At 42.8% G+C, this 25,442-nt stretch overlaps 1 protein-coding gene across 1 annotated transcript in view; it reads left to right on the top strand.

Moving 5' to 3' along the window:
- The window catches only part of csmd3b (CUB and Sushi multiple domains 3b), a 2,134,893-nt gene that overhangs the window by 1,342,726 nt on the left and 766,725 nt on the right, over positions 1 to 25,442 (top strand). Inside the window, exon 9 of the mRNA XM_072277417.1 lies at positions 5,238 to 5,362. Coding sequence (XP_072133518.1) covers positions 5,238 to 5,362 — 125 coding nt within the window. The remainder of the gene's footprint in view (positions 1 to 5,237; positions 5,363 to 25,442) is intronic.

The raw sequence follows: 25,442 nt of genomic DNA on the forward strand, positions 1-25,442 counted from the left end.
TCTGCTCTCCACTCCCTCTGCACTAATCCTAACCTTATTATTAAACCTGCCGATAAGGTGGGTGCTGCTGTAGTCTGGCGTACTGACCTCTACCTTGCCGAGGTACAGCAACAACTCGCGGATACCTCCTCTTATTTACCCCTCGATCGTGACCCCACCAAGGAGCACCAGGCCATTGTCTCCCACACCATCACCAACTTTATCCACTCAGGGGATCTCCCATCCACTGCTACCAACCTTATAGTTCCCACACCTCGCACTTCCCGTTTCTACCTCCTACCCAAGATCCACAAACCTGCCTGTCCTGGCAGACCTATTGTCTCAACTTGCTCCTGCCCCACCGAACTCTTTCTGCATACCTCGACACTGTTTTATCACGCCTTGTTCAATCCCTTCCGACCTATGTTCGTGACACTTCTCACGCTCTTAAACTTTTCGATGATTTTAAGTTCCCTGGCCCCCACCGCTTTATTTTCACCATGGATATCCAGTCCCTATATACTTCCATCCCCCATCAGGATGGTCTCAAAGCTCTTCACCTCTTTTTGGATTCCAGACCTAATCAGTTCGTCTCTACCACCACTCTGCTCCGTCTAGCGGAATTAGTCCTTACTCTTAATAATTTCTCCTTTGGCTCCTCCCACTTCCTCCTAACTAAAGGTGTAGCTATGGGCACCCGCATGGGTCCTAGCTATGCCTGCCTTTTTGTTGGCTTTGTGGAACAGTCTATGTTCTGTACCTATTCTGGTATCTGTCACCCACTTTTCCTTCACTACATCAACAACTGCATTGGCGCTGCTTCCTGCACACATGCTGAGCTCGTTGACTTTATTAACTTTGCCTCCAACTTTCACCCTGCCCTCAAGTTTACCTGGTCCATTTCCGACACCTCCCTCCCCTTTCTAGATCTTTCTGCCTCTACCTCTGGAGACAGCTTATCCACTGATGTCTACTATAAGCCTACTGACTCTCACAGCTATCTGGACTATTCCTCTTCTCACTCTGTCTCTTGCAAAAATGCCATCCCCTTCTTGCAAATCCTCTGTCTCCGCTGCATCTGCTCTCAGGATGAGGCTTTTCATTCCAGGACGAGGGAGATGTCCTCCTTTTTTAAAGAAAGGAGCTTCCCTTCCTCCACCATCAACTCTGCTCTCAAATGCATCTCCCCCATTTCACGCACATCTGCTCTCACTCCATCCTCCCACCACCCCACTAGGAATAAGGTTCCCCTTGTCCTCACCTACCACCCCACCAGCCTCCGGGTCCAATATATTATTCTCCGTAACTTCTGCCACCTCCAGCGGGATCCCACCACTAAGCACATCTTTCCCTCCCCGCCCCCTCTGCTTTCCACAGGGATCGCTCCCTACGCGACTCCCTTGTCCATTTGTCCCCCCCATCCCTCCCCACTGATCTCCCTTATCCTTGTAAACAGAACAAGTGCTACACATGCCCTTACACTTCCTCCCTTACCACCATTCAGGGCCCCAGACAGTCCTTCCAGGTGAGGCGACACTTCACCTGTGAGTCGGCTGGGGTGATATACTGCGTCCTGTGCTCCCGATGTGGCCTTCTATACCCGACGCAGACTGGGAGACCGCTTCGCTGAACACCTACGCTCTGTCCGCCAGAGAAAGCAGGATCTCCCAGTGGCCACACATTTTAATTCCACATCCCATTCCCATTCTGACATGTCTATCCACAGCCTCCTCTACTGTAAAGATGACTCAGGTTGGAGGAACACCACCTTATATTCCGTCTGGATAGCCTCCAACCTGATGGCATGAACATTGACTTCTCTAACTTCCGCTAATGCCCCACCTCCCCCTCGTACCCCATCTGTTATTTATTTTTATGCACACATTCTTTCTCTCACTCTCCTTTTTCTCCCTCTGTCCCTCTGACTATACCCCTTGCCCATCCTCTGGTTTCCCCCCCCAGCCCTTGTCTTTCTCCCTGGGCCTCCTGTCCCATGATCCTGTCATATCCCTTTTGCCAATTACCTGTCCAGCTCTTGGCTCCATCCCTCCCCTTCTTGTCTTCTCCTATGATTTTGGATCTCCCCCCCTCCCACTTTCAAATCTCTTACTAGCTCTTCCTTCAGTTGGTCCTGACGAAGGGTCTCGGCCTGAAACGTCGACTGTACCTCTTCCTAGAGATGATGCCTGGCCTGCTGCGTTCACCAGCAACTTTGATCTGTGTAGGCAGGAAATGGTGTTGGATAGACTGTTGGGTCTGAAGGGTGATAATTCCCCGGGACCTGATGGTCTGCATCCCAGGGTACTTAAGGAGGTGGCTTTAGAAATCATGGACGCATTGGTAATCATTTTCCAATGTTCTATAGATTCAAGATCAGCTCCTGTGGATTGGAGGGTTGCTAATGTTGTCCCTCTCTTCAAGAAGGGAGGAAGGGAGAAAACAGAGAATTATAGACCGGTTAGCCTGACGTCAGTGATGGGAAAGATGCTGGAGTCAATTATAAAGGATGAAATTACAATACATCTGGATAGCAGTAACAGGATCGGTCCAAGTCAGCATGGAAATCATGCTCAACTAATCTTCTGGAATTTTTTGAGGATATAACTATGAAAATGGACAAGGGAGAGCCAGTGGATGTAGTGTACCTGGACTTCCAGAAAGCCTTTGATAAAGTCCCACATAGGAGATTAGTGGGCAAAATTAGGGCACATGGTATTGGGGGCAGAGTACTGACATGGATTGAAAATTGGCTGGCTGACAGAAAACAAAGAGTAGCGATTAACGGGTCCCTTTCGGAATGGCAGGCGGTGACCAGTGGGGTACCGCAAGGTTCAGTGCTGGGACCGTAGCTGTTTACAATATATATTAATGATTTAGATGAGGGAATTAAAAGTAACTTTAGCAAATTTGCCGATGACACAAAGCTGGGTGGCGTGTGAAATGTGAGGAGGATGTTATGAGAATGCAGGGTGACTTGGACAGGCTGGGTGAGTGGGCAGATGCAGTTTAATGTGGGTAAATGTGAGGTTATCCACTTTGATGGTAAGAACAGGAAGGCAGATTATTATCTAAGTGGAGTCAAGTTAGGAAACAGGGAAGTACAACGAGGTCTAGGTGTTCTTGTACGTCAGTCACTGAAAGCAAGCATGCAAGTACAGCAGACAATGAAGAAATCTAATCGCATGCTGGCCTTCATAATAAGTGGAATTGAGTATAGGAGCAAAGAGGTCCTTCTGCAGTTGTACAGGACCCTCGTGAGACCACACCTGGAATACTGTGTGCAGTTTTGGTCTCCAAATTTGAGGAAGGACACTCTTGCTATTGAGGGAATGCAGCGCAGGTTCACAAGGTTAATTCCCGGGATGGCGGGACTGTCATATGTTGAAAGGTTGAAGCGACTGAGCTTTTATACTCTGGAATTTAGAAGGCTGAGAGGGGATCTTATTGAAACATATAAGATTATTAAGGGATTGGACACGAGGAAGGCAGGAAGCATGTTCCCGCTGATGGGTGAGTCCAGAACCAGAGGCCACAGTTTAAGAATAAGGGGTAGGTCATTTAGAACGGAGTTGAGGAAAAACTTTTTCACCCAGAGAGTGGTGGATATATGGAATGCTCTGCCCCAGAAGGCTGTGGAGGCCAAGTTTCTGGATGCTTTCAAGAAAGAGATGGATAGAGCTCTTAAAGATAGCAGAATCAAAGGTTATGGGGATAAGGCAGGAACTGGATACTGATTGTGGATGATCAGCCATGATCACAGTGAATGGCCATGCTGGCTCGAAGGGCTGAATGGCCTACTCCTGCACCTATTGTCTATTAAATTCATTTGTTGGGGAGACAACCCAATGTATGAGTATGGTATCCTCTTTTTTTCAAGAGTCTGATGGCTGAGGGGTAATAACTGTTCCTAAAATTAGTGGTGTGAGTCCTGAGGCTCTTATACTTTCTGTCTGATGGTAGCAGTGAGAAAAGAGCATGGTGGTAAGGATCTCTGATGATGAATGCTGCTTTCCTACGATAGTGTTTCGTGTAGATGTACTCAATGGTAAGGAGGGCTTTACGCGTGATGTACTAGGCCAAATTCACTACCTTTTGTAGGATTTTCCATTCGAATTTCCATTGGTGGCCCCATACCAGGCTGTGGTGCAGCCAGAAACAGGCTGTTCAGCCCCTCTAGTTCATGTCAAAACAGACCCTTCAGCCCATCTAGTTCATGTCAAAATTATTCAAGCTTGCATGCACCGCTTGTGCTGGCAGCTTGTTTCACAATCTCACCACCCTCTGAGTGAAGAAAGTTCCCATCATGTTCCCCTTAAAGTTTTCACCTATCACCCTGTGTATTCCCACCCATCCTCAGTGGAAAATGTCTGCTTGCATTTACCCTGTCTATACCTCTAATAATTTTGTATGCCTCCATCAAATCTCCTCTCAATCTTCTATGTTCTAAGGAATAAATTCAATCTTTCCTTGTAACTCAGGTCCTCCAGTCCCAGCAACTTCCTTATAAATTTTCTCTGTTGCCCTTCAACCTTAGGCCGGCTGGTGGCATATTGGCATCAGCGCCGGACTTCGGACCAAAGGCTCCCGAGTTTGAACCCAGCCGGCTCCCCTGGCATGCCTTCCATCTGTGCTGGGTTGAGCGTCGAGCTAGCAACTCGAATCGTATAGAAGAAATTGCCTTCTACAGAAACATCAACAGCAAAGAGTTGATGGCCTATGCTTTCTCGTGAGCTTAAAGGCAATTTCTCTCTCTCTGTCTTTCTTTCAACCTTATTTACATTTTTCCTGTAGGTAGGCGACCAAAATTGCATACTATACTCCAAGTAAGGCCTCACCAAGGTCTTATACAACTTAAACATTACATCCCGTCTCCTTTACTCATTACTTTGATTTCTGAAGGCCAGTGTGCCTTCTTTATGACCCACATATGTATTTCACATAGATTTCAGATTTGAGACACTATACCATCATGAAAACTGCCCCATATCAAATCAGCCTGAGTTGGCTGGTAAAAAGGGGTAATGATACCTATTTAGTTAATTTATACCCTGGTTTCTAATGTGACTGGAATATGCACTAGCTGCTATTGTTTCAAATGTATACAAAGTGTTTCTATTTGATAGGTTTTGATCATTTAAGGATTAGTCGTCAGTTATAAAAAATACGACCAGCAGAGTATTTTGTGTCTATTTTAAATGTGCAGTTCCAACATAACAAAGCACGAAAGCTAACACCTTTTTCATCTCTTCTTTCTGAAGCCTTGGAGCATCGGTCCAATTTACATGTGATGAAGACTTTGTTCTGCAAGGATCCAAAACTATCACATGCCAGATAATTGCTGAAGTTTTTGCAGCATGGAGTGACCATAGACCAGTATGTAAAGGTATGAATATTAATAAGATTCACTTCAGAGATCTCTTAAGCCGGTTATAATAGTATAGATCTGACTGTGGTGAGTTGTACTAAGTATGAGCTGTGATCAAGTGTTACAAAATCTCATCATCGTTCTTCAACACTTGCTCTCATGAAATTAATATCAACTGGAATGGTTTTCTTTCAATCCTTAATCTAATTTGATCTCTTTCTTCTCTCTGAACATATTCTGTGTATAATACAATGCAATATGAATATGATATAGAATAACCACACAAAATGCTGGAGAAACTCAGTAGGTCAGGCAGCATCTATGGAAAGGAATAAACAGTCAATGTTTGAAGCTGAGACCCTTCGCCGGGACTGGAAAGGGAAGGAGAAGAAACCAGAATAAGAAGACTGTGGTGGGAAGGGGTGGAGGGGGGGTGCGTAAGGAACACTAGCTGGGAGGTGATAGGTGAAGCCAGGTGAGGGGGAAGGTGGTGGGTGGGGGAAGGGGGAATGAAGTGAGAATCTGCAAGATGATTAGTGGAAAAGCTAAAGGGATAAAGAAGAAGGAATCCTATTGGAGAGGAGAGTGGACTACAGGAGAAAGCGAAGGCGGAGAGGCACCAGGGAGAGATAATAGATAGGTGAGGAGAAGAGAAAGAGTAAGAAGGAACACAGAATGGGGAATGGAAAAGGAGAAAGAAAGGCAGAGAAATTGTTGGATGTTAGACCATTCGTGTTCATGCCATCAGGTTGGAGGCTACCCTGTTTATGAATTGTATTTTGAATATTTTGAATTGAACATTGTGCTTATGAACATAATATTCAATTTTTTATGTGATGAGGATGTTCATAATCTTCCACAACCTTCTGGGGAAATTAGGCAGGTTATCAACTTTTTTAAAAGTATGGATATTTGGATACTGACAGCACTGACTCTTCAGACTCAGAGTCTGATTAGTTCCTGGATGTTCTGAATTATTTTGACCCAAAAGCCTTGCTTCAAATCATTGAAGAAGGATCCAGGATCTTCGAGCAGGGAGGGAGAACCAGCTGAACAAAAATGGGCAAAAGGAGCATTTTGTGATGAGGGTATTGCGACTTCGAACAAAATTGCCGAAAGAGATAACTTGTAGTGAGAATATTGTGACTTTGTGAAAGGATGTAGCTAGGTTCCTTTTTTTTTCCAGTCCTGTTGAAAAGTCTCGACCCGAAACATCAACTGTACTCTTTTCCATAGATGCTGCCTGGCCTGCTGAGTTCCTTCAGCATTTCATGTGTGTTACTTGGATTTCCAGCATCTGCAGATTTTCTCTTGTTTGTAAATGGATTTTAATATGGGGTTGGGCACTTTGGCAAGAGCAAGGTATGCAGTCATGCACTTAGTAAGAGCAATCAAAAGACATTATAATCTAACTGGGAAAAGACTGCAAATGGTATGTGACCAAATATAGCCCATTCCACAGTATGATACCTGAAAATCTGAATGTGGTCAAGAAGTCTTCATTCAGTAGCACACAGGTGAGTCTCCTTGAAAAAGGAGAGATCTGAGATTGCGCCTATGGAGATCAGGACCTCAGTCAAGTCGATCCTGACTCATCTGAGCTGAGTCCCATGCAGATGTAGCACCACTAAAGCTTCTGTAAATCTTAAAAATAAAAAAGTAACAGTATTATTAATTAAATGATTATAGTTGTAGATTACTGAATAGAAAACAGCATTGTGACCTAATTTTTGTTGCCTTCAAGTTTAGAAACATTTTAGATAGATAGATAGATAGAAATACTTTATTGATCCCGTGTGTTAGAAACTTTGAATTATTACATTTGAATAATATTACCCCTCAACCATCAGGTTCTTGAACCAAAGGGGATAATTTCACTCAACTTCTCATGCCCCATCATTGAAATGTTCCCACAACCTATGGACTCACTTTCAAGGATTCCTCATCTCATGTTCTTGATAATTATTGCTTATTTATTTATTATTATCATTGCTTTCGTTTTGTATTTGAACAGTTTGTTGTCTTTTGCACTCTGGTAGAACGCCCAAGTTAGTGTGGTCTTTCATTGATTCTGTTATGGTTATTATGGTAATGAAGTGGTTAGCATAATGCTTTACAGTTCCAGCAACCTGGAAGCTGACTGTAAGGAGTTTCTATGTTCTCCCCGTGACCATGTGGATTTCCTCTGGGTGCTCTGGTTTGCTCCCTCAATCCAAAGACATACCAGTTGGTAAATTAATTGATTTTTGTAAATTGTCCCATTATTAGGCTGGGATTAAAAGGTGGGGTTACCGGGCAGCACGGTTCGAAGAGCCAGAAGGGCCAATTCCATGCTGTATGTTAATAAAAATAATAATTAAAAAGAGTATTTATTATGGATTTATTGAGTATTCCCACAAGAAAATAAATTTCAGTGTTGTATATGGTGATACTGATGTACTTTGATAATAAATGTACTTTAAACTTTGAATGTGGGTAGGCGACACAACCTCTGAGCCATTTCCGCTGTTTAACAAAGCTGGCTTAATTCATTACCTTCACTTCTCAGCCCATTGATTCATATACCTTTGATTCCGAAGCATATATATAAAAGCATGAATAATGCTTTAGACTTATAAAAGATATTATGGCACCTGAGGTTTTAATTGTCTGGTTGAATAGTCCGCAGGAAAACTAAGCAGCCTGACAGGATCTGGTGCTTTCCTGGCAAATATGGCAAATAAGCTCTTCTCCGGTTTCCAGCTGGGTACAGGTATCGATTATAAGCGACATTTTGTCACCATCTTCATGGCGGAGTTTGCCATTGACACGTCTGTTATACCTGTTCCCGGCTGGAAGCCCGAGAAGAGTTTATTCACCTCAGCAACCCTGTTAGAATATGAAATGTAATGTTGAACAGATTCCCAGTGAACATTCTGCTGTTTGCTTTCACTTGATTTTGAACAACTGTCTCTCTGTCATTTGCAGTAGTCCATTATTAAGATCAGGAGATTCCTAGTTAAGGAAATTAATGAGTCACTTTATGAATAATCCTTTATAGACAAGAGAGAATAAAGTTTGGGTGCCTCAGTAACGTAGCAGCATGACGCTATTACAGCTTAGGACATCAGCGTTTGAAGTTCATTTCTGGTGTTGTCTGTAAGGAGTCTCGGTACATCCTCCCTGTGGAATGCGAGGGTTTTCTCAGGTGTCCGGTTTTCTCCCACAGTCCAAAGACGTATCAGATAGGTCAGATGGTCACTGTAAGTTGTCCCGTGATTAGGTTAAGATTAATCGAGATGGTCAGGGTTGGTTGAGCAGTGTGGCTCGAAGGGCTGAAAGGGACTACTTCACGCTGTATTGCTAAATAAATAGATAAACAACTCTTTTCCATGAGCAGGTAGACCAGTCTTTAGTGCATTGAAATTTTAGGTGTTTGTTTGGCAGAGATTAAGCTTAGGGGTTCCAAAGTACGGAAGCATTATCAAAATAAAAACTATAATCGAGGTTCAAGCAAGGGATGTCATGGCATCACCTCCAGTGAGATGTTCACATCAAGCTGCATCATGACACATACCACTGACTGTTGCTAAATACTGGAGGAAATCAACAGGTGAAGTAGCATCTCTGGAGGAAAATAAATACTCGACTTTTCAGGCTGACATCCTTCATCAGGAATCCACTAACTGCTGGAGTGATTACTGTATAATCTTCACTATTCCCAAAACCCAAAATATCACCATCGGCATAAGCATCGCAGCAACTAATCAAATGCAATTGTAGGATGTTCCCACTTGGACGCTTCACCTTCTTTAAAGGGAAAAGAAACATCTCTGCAGCTACCTGAAGGCGAAAGTTCAACTCGTGACTTAAAGATAGTTGAAGATAGTGCAGAAGATATAGCCATTCTTGTTGCGTAGATTGTTCAGGACTGTAAAAGACAATCCCAGGCCAAATGCCCAAAATCCAACTGCAAATATAACTATAAATGAAGGTGAACTTTCAGAGCAGTAAATAATACCTGGAAGGATCATTTCGAAGTCATCTGCAATTGCAAGCATCTACTGAGTATCTTGACTCCATTCCTCTGCAATTATTTGGGCATGCCTTGCTCCTACTCCTGACCTGCATGAAGTTGTGAAGACCATATCCTTAATAAAATAGGGCCAATGGACCAATGAGAAAAAGAAGATACACCTGAAGCCGCCAATCCCAAATTATAACCATGTAGGAAAAGGCAAATAAGTTTAATTGTGGGAATTACAGAAGGTCTTTTGCTGTCTACCACATGAAATACTTCGCCAGATCCTCTCAATAACTCTTCCCAGTAAACAGAAAGTTGTTCCCCAAAGTCTATAGAAGTGAGGCAAAGTGGCATCAAATTCATGGATCCTGTACAGATCACAGAGCAGGAGGAGTTCGCTATCCTAAGGCAAATCGAGGTGGATAAGTCCCCAGGGCCTGACAAGGTGTTCCCTCGCAGAATACAGGAGGTAAGTGCAGAAATTACCGGTGCCCGAGCAGAGATATTTAAAACATTCTGAGTGATAGTGGAGATATCAAAGGATTGGAGGATAGCCAATGTTGTTTAAAAAAGGCTCTAAACAGAAACCAGGAAATTAGAGGCCGCTGAGTCTGATACTTTATACTTTATTGTCGCCAAACAATTGATACTAGAACGTACAATCATCACAGCGATTCTGCGCATCCTGCTGCCTGGATTACAAATTGATAGTAAATATTAAAAATTTAAATTATAAATCGTAAATAGAATATAGAAAATGGAAAGTAAGGTAGTGCAAAAAGACCAAGAGGCAGGTCCGGGTACTTGGAGGGTACGGCCCAGATCCGGGTCAGGATCCGTTCAGCAGTCTTATCACAGTTGGAAGGAAGCTGTTCCCAAATCTGGCCGTACGAGTCTTTAAGCTCCTGTGCCCTATCCCAGAGGGAAGAGGGACGAAAAGTGTGTTGGCTGGTGGGCCATGTCCTTGATTATCCTGGCAGCACTGCTCCAACAGGGTGCGATGTAAAGTGAGTCCAAGGACGGAAGATTGGTTTGTGTGATGTGCTGCGCCATGTTCACGATCTTCTGCAGCTTCTTCTGGTCTTGGACAGGACAACTTCCATACCAGGTTGTGATGCACCCTAGAAGATGCACCATATCAGTTGTGGGAAGTTATAGGGAGGTATTTTAACAGACCAGATATATAAGTATTTGGATAGACAGGGACTGAATAAGAGTAGTCAACGTAGCTTCATGCGTGGTAAGTCATCTCTAACCAGTCTTATAGAGTCTTTTGAGGAAGTTACCTGGAACGTGGATGAAGGCAAGGCAGTGGATGATGCCTTCATGGACTTTAGTAAGGCATTTGACAAGATCTTGCATGGGAGGTTGGTCAAGAAGGTTCAGTCACTCTGCATTCATGATGAGGTAGTAAATTGGATTAGACATTGGCTCTGTGGGAGAAGCCAGTGAGTTGTAAGATAAGGTTGCCTCTCTGACTGGAGGCCTGTTACTAGTGGAGTGCTGCAGGGATCGGTGCTGGATCCTTTGTTGTTTGTCATTTATATCAATGATCTAGATGAAAATGTGGTTAACAGCAAATTTCTGGATGACACCAAGATTGGGGGTATTGTGGACAGTGAGGAAAACTATCGTGGCTTGCAGAGGGATCTGCATCAGCTGGAAAATGGGAGATGGAATGGGACAGACAGGTGCAAGGTTTAGGGTAGGTCTTACACAGTGAATGGTAGGGCACTGAGGTGTGTGGCAGAACAAAGGTGTTTGGGAATACAGGTACATAAGTTGTTGAAAGTGAGGTCACAAGTAGATAGTGTTGTAAAGAAAGCTTTCGGCATATTGGCCTTCAATGCATTGAGTACAGAAGATGGGACGATATGTTGAAGCTGTATAAATATTGGTGAAGCCCTCCAAAATCCTACCAACTATGTGCCTATCCAAACTTCTCTTAAATGTTGGCGTTGAGCTTGCATGCACTACGAGTGCTGGCAGTTCGTTCCACACTCTCACAACCCTCTGACTGAAGAGGTGTCACCTCATGTTTCCTTTAAGCATTTCACCTTTCACCATGAACCCATGACCTCTAGTTGTAGTCTCTCTCAACCTCAGTGGAAAAAGCTTGCTTGCATTCATCCTATCTATATCCCTCATAACTTTGCAAATCTCTATCAAATCTCTCCTCAATTTTCTACATTCCAAGGAATAAAGTCCAAACCTATTCAATCTTCTGTATAACTTATGTCCTCCAAACCCAGCAATATCCTTATAAATTTTCTCTGTACTCTTTCAACCTTGTTTACATCTTTCCTGTAGGTAGAAAGAATCTTGTTCATTTAAATAATTAACTACAAGCTAGATATGAAAATACGTTAATTGATTATTTAAACAAACAAGAGTGTTTAATTAAACTATATATATATATATATATACATACACACAAGATTACTCAAATATTATTGAAATATAGAATTTGGATACACATGCACCTGTTTTATGGACAAAACACAGGCAAAGTCCATTTTGCATTTGGAAATTTTTGTGTGTAATTTCTGCAGATGAAGAAAATGTGCCAAGCACTCCATGCATGTCTTAGTTTTGCTGTCATTTGTGCATATTTTATGATGGCATCAATGCATGTAACGAGGAGCAACTCATACTGTACCGGCAAAACTTTTCAAACTCACTGGAAAGATAAGTGAATTATTGTTAGTGCCCCAGGCTGTCACTCCACTGTTACTTCAGGCATTTCATCAGTGCACATTGGGTAAGCCACTTTGTCAGGAAGCCATCAGTTAAAGTGTCCCCAGTGGGACATCAGTGTCCTGCCTCTCATGGTGCATAAATCACCTACACTGTTGCAGTGATGAAGCTGTACTTGTCTTTTTTACCTGGCAGTGAGTCTGGAACTGTAGCTCAGAGGGGTAGTGTGGGGAGTGGGGTGGGGGGTGGGGGTGGAGACAAGAGGCAAGCTGTAGTGGTTAGGGGAACAGACAGGTTCGATGGATAAGAACAGGATTTTGGGATGGCATGTTGCCTTCCGGGTCCCAGAGTCAGGGACATCTCGGATTGAATCCACAGCGTTCTTACTGAAGTGGAAAGGATAACATGAGGGGGAACTTCCTCACTCAGAGAGTGGTGTGAGTGTGGAATGAGCTGCCAGAGGAAGTGGTGGATATGGGTTTGATTTCAACAGCTAAGAGAAATTCGGTTAAGTACTTGTATGGCGGGGGTATGAAGGACTATCCTCCTTGTGCACTGATTCGAAGGGCCTGTCATTGGGCTTTGGTGCTCTATAATTCTAAAATGAATTGCCTTGAATATATGTAAGTTATGAAATGAGCAAATTAGGCAAAAATTGACATCCTGATCAAAATCTTGGGCAGAATTGCTATCTCACTTCATGATCTGATGCAAGTTGATTACCCAAATGTCACACGACATCATTTGAATTGCCAAGAGTTGTGTGAAAGAGCAATTTTAGCAGCAAGTTCAGTTCATGAGTAAAGATTTCCTTTCAAAACTTCCTGAACAACCTGCACCAGATAAACCTATTGACAGCAAGACAGATATTGACGAGGCTGTACAATTTCCTGTTGAATGTTTAAGCTGTCAGTCACCACCTCAAAGTCTCAAGATCGACTTTATTGTCATTTGTGTCAGTCCATGTATGCACAGGAAAAGCTTACCTGCAACAGTATCACAAGCACATAGCATTATATTCATGTTTTTATTTAAAGATACAGCAAAGGAACTGGCCCTTCCAGACCAATGAGGTTGCACTGCTCAATTACACCCTTGTGACCAATTAACTTGATAAACTGTACATCTTTGGCATGTGGATAGAAACCAGAGCACCCAGAGGAAACCCACATAGTCACAGGGAGAACGTACAAACTCCTTACATACAGAGGTGGGAAATGAACCTGGGTCACTGGTGTTGTAAAACAAACACTATTGACATCATTTGAAGCTCAGATGGAGGTATCTAATACAGTGACCACTGAGTGCATTGCAGATGTTGGAAATCTGAAACAAAAAGAGAAATTGCTGGAATTGTTCAAGGATGTTGCCTGGATTGGGGAGCATGCCTAATGAGAACAGGTTGAGGGAACTCGGACTTTTCTCCTTGGAGCAACGGAGGATGAGAGGTGACCTGATAGAGGTGTATAAGATGATGAGAGGCATTGATCTTGTGGACAGCCAGAGGCTTTTTCCCAAGGCTGAAATGGCTACCACAAGCAGGCACAGGTTTAAGGTGCTTGGGAGTAAGTACAGAGGAGATGTCAGGGGTAATTTCTTTTACACAGAGAGTAGTGATTGTGTGGAATAGGCTGCTGGCAATAGTGGTAGAGGCGGATACGATAGGGTCTTTTAAGAGATAGGTACATGGAGGTTAGAAAAATACAGGGCTATGGGTAACCCTAGTAATTTCTAAAGTAGGGACATGTTCGGCACAACTTTGTGGGCTGAAGGGCCTGTATTGTGCTGTAAGTTTTCTATGTTTCTAAGTTTAAGGGGAATTTTCTTCACTCAGAGGGTCGTGAGAGTGTGGAATAAGCTGCCAGCACAAGTGGTGCAATCGAGCTGGATTTCAATGCTTCAGAGAAGTTTGGATAGGTCCAGGGGTGACAGGGGTATGGAGGACTATGGTCCCAGTTCAGGTCAATGGGAGTAGGCAGCTTTGATGGTTCGACACAGACTAGATGGGCTAAAGGGCCTTTTTATGTGCCTTACTTGTCTATGACTCCGTGACTCATTTCTATGGAGAGAGATTTTGTAAATGCTTCAAGTCAATGACTTTTAATTAGAGAGAGAGAGAGAGAGAGATCTTCTTCAAAGTCAATGTTTCTGGATAGAAATTTTCTGACCCGTGATATTAATCTTGCTCTCGAGATACAAGTAGTAATTTGCTTTCCTGTTTAGTGAGGTAATTGCTGAACTATCACAGCACTCTCACTTTCTAACTAACTAGACTCTTCCACTGATCTCTACTGCTTTCTGGAGTAGAAAATCCAAAAATATTCCCATTCTTTGGATCCCTATCTTGGGATCCTTCCTGCTTTGTCTTGTAAAATGGATTTTCAGCAACAATTTCACAAGGCCCATATTCTTATGTTTCTACAAAAACACCACCCATTCTTATTCCATTCACCTGAATCTCACTACGTAGAAGGAATCACCAGCCCAGAAATCAATCTACTGAATCTTCACCACTCTTTCATTAAGATTAAAACATCCAAAATCGAACATATTATGCCAGGATGTTGTACAAATCCATAGAATGACATCCATGAATTTGTTCTTATCTATATACCTATGTCATCTATCTGTACCTGAGGATTGCTGATGAGGCCAGTATTATTGCTGACCTTAAATGTCTTTGAGAAGTTGTTGGAGAACCATTTTCTTCAGTCCTTCTGGTGCATTTGTACCATGGAGTGTAGTCTGACTGGTATGGGGGGGGGGGGGGAGTTACAGCATAAGATCATGTAAGTTGCAGAAACTTGTAAAATTAGTCAGCTCCATCACATCATGGGTACTAGCCTCTGTAGTAACCAAAACATCTTCAAGGAGCAATGCCTTAAGAAGCTGGTGTCCATCATTTAGCACACACTCAGTGATTCAGGAACAGCTTCTTCCCCTCTGCCATCCGATTTGGAAATGGACATTAAACCCATGAACATTACTTCACTACTTTTTTATGTGTTTTTTGCACTGTTTGTTTTAACTTATCTATTCAATAGGCAGACCCAGCTGGTGGCGTAGTGGGATCAGTGCCGGACTTCGGGACTAAAGGTCTCGAGTTCAAATCCAGCCAGCTCCCTTGCGCACTTTTCATCTGTGCTGGGTTACGAGCTGGTGATCTCTTTGGAAACTCACCCGGCAGAAGACAATAGCAAACCACTGCTGTAACTTGCCTCGTACATGGTTCCCCACTACGTCAGAAAGGCATGGAGGGAAATCATCTGCTAACCGGAGAAACTCCGGATGCAACGTACCTTTCCTATTCAATATTCACATATATACTTAATATAATTCATTTTTTTTCTCTATATTTATTTATAAGACCTTAAGACAATAGGATATAGGAACAGAATTAGATCATTGGGACCAACAAGTCTGCTCTGCAATTTCATTATGGCTGATCCATTATGGTTGATCCATCTCCTGCCATAAAGTTAATAAATTTCTTGACATTTAAACTAGAATTTCTGGGGGTTGGGAACCAAATTGAAGAGACAGAGGAAGGGGCGGTTGGCTCACAAATAAAGAAAACTTGGAGACAGTGCGAGAGGAAGTATAGGCAGGTGATAGAGAAGGGGCGTGCTCAGACCGATGGTGTGAGATGTGTCTACTTTAATGCAAGAAGCATCGTGAACAAAGAGGATGAGCTTAGAGCGTGGATCAGTACTTGGAGCTATGATGGTGTGGCCATTACAGAGACTTGGATGGCTCAGGGGCAGGAATGGTTACTTAGAGTGTCAGGTTTTAGATGTTTCACAAAGGACAGGGAGGGAGGCAAAAGAGATGGGGTCAGGGCACTGCTGATCAGAGATAATGTCACAGCTGCAGAAAAGGAGGAAGTCATGGAGGGATTGTCTACTGAGTCTCTGTGGGTGGAAGTTAGAAACAGGACAGGGTCAATTACTCTACTGCGTGTTTTTATAGACCACCCAATAGTAACAGAGACATCAAGGAGCAGATAGGGAGACAGATTCTGGAAAGGTGTAATAATAATAGGGTTGTCATGATGGGAGATTTTAATTTCCCAAATACTGAAATACTGATTTGCATCTCCCAAGAGTAAGGGGTTTAGATGAGGTGGAGTTTATTAGGTGTATTCAGGAAGGTGTTCTGACACAATATGTAGATAAGCTTACAAGAGGAGAAGCTGTACTTAATCTGGTATGGGAAATGAACCTGGTCAGGTGTCAGGTCTCTCAGTGGGAGAGCATTTTGGAGATAGTGATCGCAATTCTATCTCCTTTACCATAGCATTGGAGAGGGATAGGAACAGACAAGTTAGGAAAGTGTTTAATTGGAGTAAGGGGAAATATGAAGCTATCAGGCAGGAACTTGGAAGCATAAATTGGGAACAGATGTTCTCAGGGAAATGTACGGCAGAAATCTGGCAAATGTTCAGGGGCTATTTGCATGGTGTTCTGCATAGGTACATTCCAATGACAGGGAAAGGATGTAGGATACAGGAACCGTGGTGTACAAAGGCTGTTGAAAATCAAGTCAAGAAGAAAATAAAAGCTTACGGAAGTTTCAAAACACTAGACAATGATAGAGATCGAGAAGACTATAAGGCTAGCAGGAAGGAGTTTAAGAATGAAATTAGGACAGCCAGAAGGGGCCATGAGAAACCCTTGGTGAGCAGGATTAAAGAAAACCCCAAGGCATTCTACAAGTATGTGAAGAGCAAGAGGATAAGACATGAGAGAATAGGACCAATCAAGTGTGACAGTGGAAAAGTGTGTATGGAACGGGAGGAAATAGCAGAGGTACTTAATGAAGATTTTGCTTTAGTGTTCACTATGTAAAAGGATCTTGGCGATTGTAGGGATGACTTACAGCAGATTGAAAAGCTTGAGCACATAGACATTAAGAAGGAGTATGTGCTGGAGCTTTTGGAAAGCATCAAGTTGGATAAATCTCCGAGACCGGATAAGGTGTACCCCAGGCTACTGTGGGAGGTGAAGGTGGAGATTGCTGAGCACTGGCAATGAGTTTTCGGATGACTCTGCCATAGTTGGATGCATCAGCAAGGGAGCTGAGACTGAGTACAGGGCAACGGTAGGAAACTTTGTCACATGGTGTGAGCAGAATTATCTGCAGCTTAATGTGAAAAAGACTAAGGAGCTGGTGGTAGACCTGAGGAGAGCTAAGGTACCGGTGACCTCTGTTTCCATCCAGGGGGTCAGTGTGGACATGGTGGAGGATTACAAATACCTGGGGATACAAATTGACAATAAACTGGACTGGTCAAAGAATACTGAGGCTGTGTACAAGAAGGGTCAGAGCCGTCTCTATTTCCTGAGGAGACTGAGGTCCCTTAACATCTGCCGGACGATGCTGAGGATGTTCTACAAGTCTGTGGTGGCCATTGCTATTATGTCTGCCTTTGTGTGCTGGGGCAGCAGGCTGAGGGTAGCAGACACCAACAGAATCAACAGACTCGTTCGTAAGGCCAGTGATGTTATGGGGATGGAACTGGACTCTCTGACGGTGGTGTCTGAAAAGAGGATGCTGTCCAAGTTGTATGCCATCTTGGACAATGCCTCCCACCCACTACATAATGTACTGGTTGGGCACAGGAGTACATTCAGCCAGAGACTCATTCCACCGAGATGCAACACAGAGTGTCATAGGAAGTCATTCCTGCCTGTGGCCATCAAACTTTACAACTCCTCCCTTGGAGGGTCAGACACCCTGAGCCAATAGGCTGGTCCTGGACTTATTTCATAATTTACTGGCATAATTTACATATTAGTATTTAACTATTTATGGTTCTATTACTATTTATTATTTATGGTGCAACTGTAATGAAAACCAATTTCCCACGGGATCAATAAAGTATGATTATTGGAGGCTTGCAGATGTTGTTCTCGTATTCAAGAAAGGGGGTAGAGAGAGCCCAGGAAATTATAGACCAGTGAATCTTCATACAGTAGTTGGTAAATTGATGGAAAAGATCCTGAGAGACAGGATTTATGAACATTTGGAGAGGCATAATATGATTAGGAATCATCAGCATGGCTTTGTCAAAGGTAGGTTGTGCCTTACGAGCCTTATTGAATATTTTGAGGATGTGACTAAACACATTAATGAAGGAAGAGCCATAGATGTAACGTATATGGATTTCAGCAAGGCACTTGATAAGGTACCCTATACAAGGCTTATTGAGAAAGTGATGAAGCATGATTTCCAAGGGAACCTCGCTTTGTGGATCCAGAATTGGCTTGCCCACAGAAGGCAAAGAGCGGTTGTAGACGGGTCATATTCTGCAAGGAGGTCAGTGACCAGTGATGTGCCTCAGGGATCTTTTCTGGGACCCTTACTCTTCGTGATTTTTATAAATGACCTGGATGAGGAAGTAGAGGATGGGTTAGTAAATTTGCTGATGACACAAAGGTTGGGAGTGTCATGGATATTGTGGAAGGCTGTCAGAGGTTATAGCGGGACATTGATAGGATGCAAAACTGGGCTGGGAAGTGGCAGATGGAGTTCAACTCAGATAAGTGTGAGATGGTTCATTCTGGTTGGTTAAATATGATGGCAGAATATAGCATTAATGATAAAGCTCTTGGCAGTGTGGAGGATCAGAGGGATCTTGAGGTTCGAGTCCATAGGACTGTGCAGGTTGACTCTGTGCTTAAGAAGGCATATGGAGCATTGGCCTTCATCAACCGTGGGATTGAGTTTAAGAGCAGAGAGGTAATGTTACAGATATATAGGACCTCGGTCAGACCCCACTTGGAGTACTGTGCTCAGTTTTGTTCACCTCACTACAGGAAGGATGTGGAAACTATAGAAAGGGTGCAGAGAATATTTACAAGGATGTTGTCTGGATTGAGGAGCATGCCTTATGAGAATAGATTGAGTGAAATTGGCCTTTCTCCTTGGAGCGACAGAGAAGGTGACCTGATGGAGGTGTAAAAGATGATGAGAGGCATTGATCGTGTGGATAGTCAGAGGCTTTTTCCCAGGGCTGAAATAGTTAACACGAGAGAGCACAGTTTTAAGGTGCTTTGAAGTGGGTACAGCAGAGATGTCAGGGGTAAGTATTTTTACGCAGAGAGTGGTGAGTACGTGGAATGGGCTTCCGGCGACAGTGGCGGATTCGGATACGATAAGGTCTTTTAAGAGACTCCTGGATAGGTACATGGAGCTTAGAAAAATAGAGGGCTATAGGTAATCCTAGGTACTTTCTAAAGTAAGTACATGTTCGGCACAGCTTTGTGGGCCGAAGGGCCTGTATTGTGCTGTAGGTTTTCTATGTTTTTTATGTTTCTATGTTTTGCCAGTGATATTAAACCTGACTCTGATTCTGATTCAGATTCAAGTTTATTGAGGAGGAACTTATAGGTATTCGGCTCAGAAATAATAAAAGGATGATGGTGTATTTCCAAGTCAGGATATTTTGAATTTTGAAGTATCAGCATAACAGACACTTTCAGCCCAACCAAGCACTGCTGTCCAATTACACCCATATGACTAATTAACCTACTAACCTCGACTTCTTTGGAATGCAGGAGGAAACCAAAGGACCATAAGACCATTAGACAGTTCTGCTCTGCCATTCCATCATGGCGAATCTCGTATGCCACTCAACTCCATATATCTGCCTTCCTTTGATCCCCATATCCTTTGATGCCAAGACCAATCAGGAAACTATCAATTTCCCCCTTAAATATACCCACAGATTTGGTCTCCACCGCAGTCTGTGGCAGAGAATTCCACAGATTCACCACTCTCTGGTTAAAAAAATTTATTCCTTATCACTGTTCTAAAAATTCACCGCTCAGTTTTGAGGCTGTGCCCTCTAGTTCTTGATACTCCCCCTCCCCCTCCATAGGAAGCTCCTTTTCCACATCCATATCTGACCCTTTCAACATTCAGGTTTCAATGAGATCCCACACATTCTTCTAAATTCCAGTAAGTACAAGCCCAAAGCTGCCAAACGCTCTCATACGTTAAACTTTTCATTCCTCGAATCATCTTCGTGAACCTCCTCTGGACTCTCTCCAATGACAGCACATCCTTTCTGAGATATGGGGCCCCAAACTGTTGACAATACTCCAAGTGTGGCCTGACTAGTGTCTTATAAAGGCTTAGTATTATCTTCTTGCTTTTATATTCTATTCCCCTTGAAATAACTGCCAACATTGCATTTGCCTCTTTTACCACAGACTCAGCCTTTAAATTAGCCTTCTAGGATACTTGCATGAGAACTCCCAAATCCCTCTGCACCTCTGATGTTTAAACCTTCTCCCCATTTAGATAATAGTCTGCACTATTGTTCCCTTTATGAAAATGCGTTATCATACATTTCCCAACACTGTATTCCACCTGCCACATTTTTGACTTGTTCTTCCAATTTATCGTGTTGCAGCTCATTCCACACTCACATGACCCTCTGAGTGAAGAAGTTTCTCCTCATATTCCCCTTAAACTTTTCACCTTTCACCCTTAGCCCATGACATCCAGTTGTCGTCCCACCGAATCTCAGTGGATAAAGCCTGCTTGCATTTACTCTATTTTTTGCTCTCTTTTTGCTCTACTTATGTAATTTAACTTTTTATATGTTTTTCTTATTTTAATTTATAGTTTTTTAAAGTTATGTATCGCAATGTACGCCTGTTGCAAAACAACAAATTTCACGACACATACGCCAAGTATACCTGATTCTGATTCGAATAATCTCCTTTGATCGTTATCTGGAACTGTGTCTGGAGGACCTCTTCCTCCACGGTGGTTCTGAGATCAATCCCATTCCCATTTCCTTTAGTGAGTCCTTCTGTGCAGTGTCCATGTTATGAGGAGATTCATCTCTTTGTTGTATAAAATGTCAGTAAGGTCCTATGTGAAGTGCAGCATCTGTTGATTCGAAGGTTCAAAAAGTTCAAAGTACATTTATTATCTAAATATTATATACTACATACAAGCTTGAAAATCATCTCCTTCCAGACAGCCACAAAACAAAGAAACCCAACAGAACCTATTAGCAAAAGACCGTCAAGCACCCAATATACAGAAAGAGAAAAAAACAAATTGTGCAAACGATAAAAGTAAGCAAATAACATTGAGAACTGAAGTTCACGAAAGTGCGCCCTCACCCACAATGTGAGTCATCACTGCAATTGATCCAGCAGCCCATTAGTTACAGGCCACGGCCTTGGTTTAGCACAGAGACGAGTAAATCTCATGGAGCGGCGAGCTGAATTGGCCGATCCCTCGCCTCCAGCTCCGACACCCTGACCCATCACTTAAATCATCCAAACCTTGGGTCCTTCCTCACTCTTGAACCCAGCCCAGGGTTCTGAGTTATATGTTTGTAATGCCTCAGGATAAAGCCAATTATTCAACATGATACTCTTCCTGTCTGATACACATTTATCAATATTGTTTAAAACTTCAGCATCCTAAATCCTCCCAGTTGTTATAATCTTTTCATTATTGTCAAATTGATGAATACTTATGTTAATAATTAATTGTTTACTCCTGGTAGAATTTTTACCTTCTCACTGCCTCCCAAGGTTTATCAAGTTGACCAGCATCTCACAGACACAACACGATAAAAGGTTAATCTGATTGTCCATTAGTGATGATAAATGGTAATACTTTCAACATCATCTATTGCTATTCAGCAGAGAACTGTGTAACGTCATTTCTCTGGTGTTAATATTCCATTTCAATGCCATGTAGTAGCTTCGAGGGATTAATTGAAAAGTTAGCACTTCTTGTTTGAGTTTTTTTATGGTTTTGAAATAGTCATATCATTTCACTTGAGTCAGTTATGCTTATGTTCAAAGATTCATTTACTATCAAAGTCTGCATGCAATATGCAACCCTAAGATTCATCTTCCTACAGACAGCCACAAAACAAAGAAAAGCCTGGAATCCGTTCAGAGAAAAACATCAACCTCCCTCCCCACTCCACACAAAAAAAAAATCACAAATCATGCAAATGGCAAAAGAAAGCAAGCAAAAAAACACAGAATTTAAAACACAAAATCGACAGAGACCAGGCATATTCAGTTAAGTTCAGTTTCTATTATATTTTAATATTTTTCAAATATTTAATTTTTTAATAATTTTGCATTTTTTCTGAGCATTTTGAATTGTCAGAAATGTTCAACATTTTGGCAGACTTGAAAGCCTGTTAAACGAGGAAGGAAAGATAGCCATCAAGTTAAGAAGGAGTATCTTCCCAATAATACATCAACACTCCGCCTCACCATTACTCTCTTTATTTGACTTATATGCGAAAAGTTACTGAGAACCTATTCTGCAGCGACAGTTTTCTGGGAAACTGTATGAAGTGGTACCATACTTCTTCACAGGTGATCAGCATGCGGCAGTGGCTCACTGCTGCCAAGTAATTCTAGGTTATGGTTTCTGAGGAGGGGAGGAGAAGATGGTGCGACGCAGAGCGCGCAGCTCCGAAATGATATCCTATTTGTAAGTAGGAAGCCATGCACAATCCTGATTTGATGGAGACAGACGTGAGAAGCATGGAGGAACACCTGGAGAAATGTCTGAAATGCCTGCTTCACTGCCACTGCTACTGCACGATCGAGAATCTCTGGAGCGGAAGGCCCCAAATCCTCGGCTTTGCCTGCTGCCGGGGCCGGGGTCGAAGCGCTCGGCAGAGATGGTGCTCGGTGCTCGGTGTCGGAGGGCTGGTCGGAGGCTCGAAGTTTTTGGACGGGCTCAAGAGTTGGCTGTGGTCGAGTGCTTCCAGAGTGCTGCATCAGCAAGTTTGCGGCGCTGGAAGCTCATGGCAGGGAGAGTTTTTCTTCCTTCTACCATCTGTGTGAGATGTTGGGACTTTAGAGAGACTTTGAGACTTTTTTTTTTACCGTGCCCATGGTCTGTTCTTTATCAAATTACGGTATTGCTTTGCACTGTTGTAACTATATGTTATAATTATGTGTTTTTTGTCAATTTTTTTAGTCTTGGTTTGTCTTGTGTTTCTGTAATATCATTCTGGAGGAACATTGTATCACTTCTTAATGCATGCATTACTAAATGACAATAAAAGAGGACTGCGTGTCTTCATAATCTAATCTAATCTAACCTAAGTTTATTTTAGAAGGGAGGTGGACATATGGACCCTTTGTTAACAAGTAGTAAAAGTAAACAATGTACTCAATTCCCTATGAAAATGATTTCAGTAGTGGGCAACCTGGTTGCATCGTGGTTAGTGTAACACTATGGCAGCACTAGCGGCCTGGGTAGAATTCCACTCCTCTCTGTAAGGGGTTTGTACATTCCCCCCATGACCCCGTGGGTTTCCTCTGGGTGCCCCAGTTTCTTCCCACATTCTGAAGACATACAAGCTAACAGGTTAATGGGCCACATAGATGTGATTGGACAGTACAGTTCTATTGTGCAGAAAGGGATTATTATCCTCCCGTATCGCTAAATAAAAATCTTAAAAATTTGTAGCGGTTACTTTAAAACAAATTAAAACCTCTCAGAGATTAAGCACGAGGTATGGGAGTTGACACTGCATGACGTGTTCTATAAATTACTAAGTTCTAAGTCAAAGAAAGCATATTTAATGCATATTTAAACATTAGCATTCAACGGTCAACAAAAAAATATCGTACACCCAACTGTCAAAAGGGAAAGCATGAATACATAACCATACTCTTAACTTCTACAATACAGACGGAAAATAGATACATGGCTAAATAGATATAAAAGTCGTGCTTGACAGTACTGCAATGCAAGGGAACGAGTGCATCAGGGCCGTATATATAAGTAATTCACTCCAAAAGAGAAATCATAGTACTGTGAAGATTTTGCAATGTCTTGTAAACAAATTTTAATTTTAAAAGGAGTCTTATGCTACATGATATAAAAGAAACCTGTAGTTTTGTCTATGCTTATTCAATTCAAGATTGAAGATTGTTTAATGTCATTTCCAGTACACAAATGGAAAGGAGAATGAAATATTTGTTACTCCAGGTTTAAAGCAGCACAGAAGAAAACACAAGTAAAGAACGCAATAAGTAAAAAAATACAACTATAAATATATAAGATAGCTTATATACATAGATTGATTGTATGCTCCTAAAGTGAAGCTAGGCACAATCGTATCTGGACATAAGATGATTCTGACAGGAAATGATAATGCTGTTAGGGTGAGTTAGTAGGTAGAGGTGTTGATCAGCCCTACTGCTTGGGGAAAGTAACTCTTTTTGAGTCTGGTGTGCCTGGCGTGGATGCTATGTAGCCTCCTCCCTGATGGGAGCGGGACAAGCAGTCCCATGAGTAGGTTGGGTGGAATCCTTCATGATGTTACTGGCCCTTTTCCGGCACCTTTCCATATCTATGTTGTTGATGGCGGGTAGGCTGATGCTGGTCTGTACTCTGCAGTGATGCAGCACGGTAGGATGCTCTCTGCTGCACATTTGTAGAAGGATGTGAATAAAGAGGTGCATAGGTCAGCTCTATTCAGCCTCAGCAGAAAGTAAAGGTGTTGGTGAGCTTTGCTGACTGTGTAGAGTGTGTCCTGCGTCCACAAGAGGTTGTGTGAGACGATGTGCACTCCAACCGGTTTGAAACTGCTCGTCCTTTCCACTGCTGTGTCACTGATAGAAAGGCAGGTGTCAGTGGTGCAAGTTCTACTGAAGTTGATAACCATCTCCTTTGTCTTGTTGGCATTGAGGAAGAGGTTATTTACCTGGCTTCAGGACCTGAGCTCTTCCACCTCCTTTCTATGGGCCACCTCATCGTTGTTGGTGATGAGCTCCACCACTGCCATGTCATCAGTGAATTTGACACTGTGATTATTCGGATGTTTGGCCTTGCAGTCACAGGGGAGCAGGGTGTACAGCAATGGGCTCAGCACACAGCGTTGCGGGGTGGCGGGCACCCGTGTTGAAAATGATGGAGAGGTTGGAGTGGTTGTGAATCCTGACTATCTGTGGTGTGTTGGTTAGGAAGTCTAACACCCAATTGCAGAATGGTGGATTTAGATTGAGGAGTGGGAGCTCAGCAAGGTCTTCGGGACAGTGGTGTTGAACGCTGAACTGAGATCCAGAAACAGCATTCTGACATAAGCGTCCTTGTTTTCTAGGTGTGAAAGGGCCAGGTGTATGACAGATGCTATGGTATCTGTCCTAGAAAGGTTTTGTCAATATGCATATTAGTGAAAGTGCCAGGAATGGAGTTTTTAATATGTGCCATAACCAGCTGTCAAAACTCTTCACGACTGGTGCCAGTGTCACCAGGTGGCAGACATTTAATTTTGAAGGTGTAGATTTCTTTGTTACGGGGATGATGGTGGCTGGCTTGAACCATGTGGCGACAGCAGCTTGGATGAGTGAAGTGTTGAAGATGTCCATAAAGGTGTCAATG

The sequence above is a fragment of the Mobula birostris genome, chromosome 1, assembly GCF_030028105.1.
Source record: "Mobula birostris isolate sMobBir1 chromosome 1, sMobBir1.hap1, whole genome shotgun sequence".
In the NCBI taxonomy this organism is placed as follows: domain Eukaryota; kingdom Metazoa; phylum Chordata; class Chondrichthyes; order Myliobatiformes; family Myliobatidae; genus Mobula; species Mobula birostris.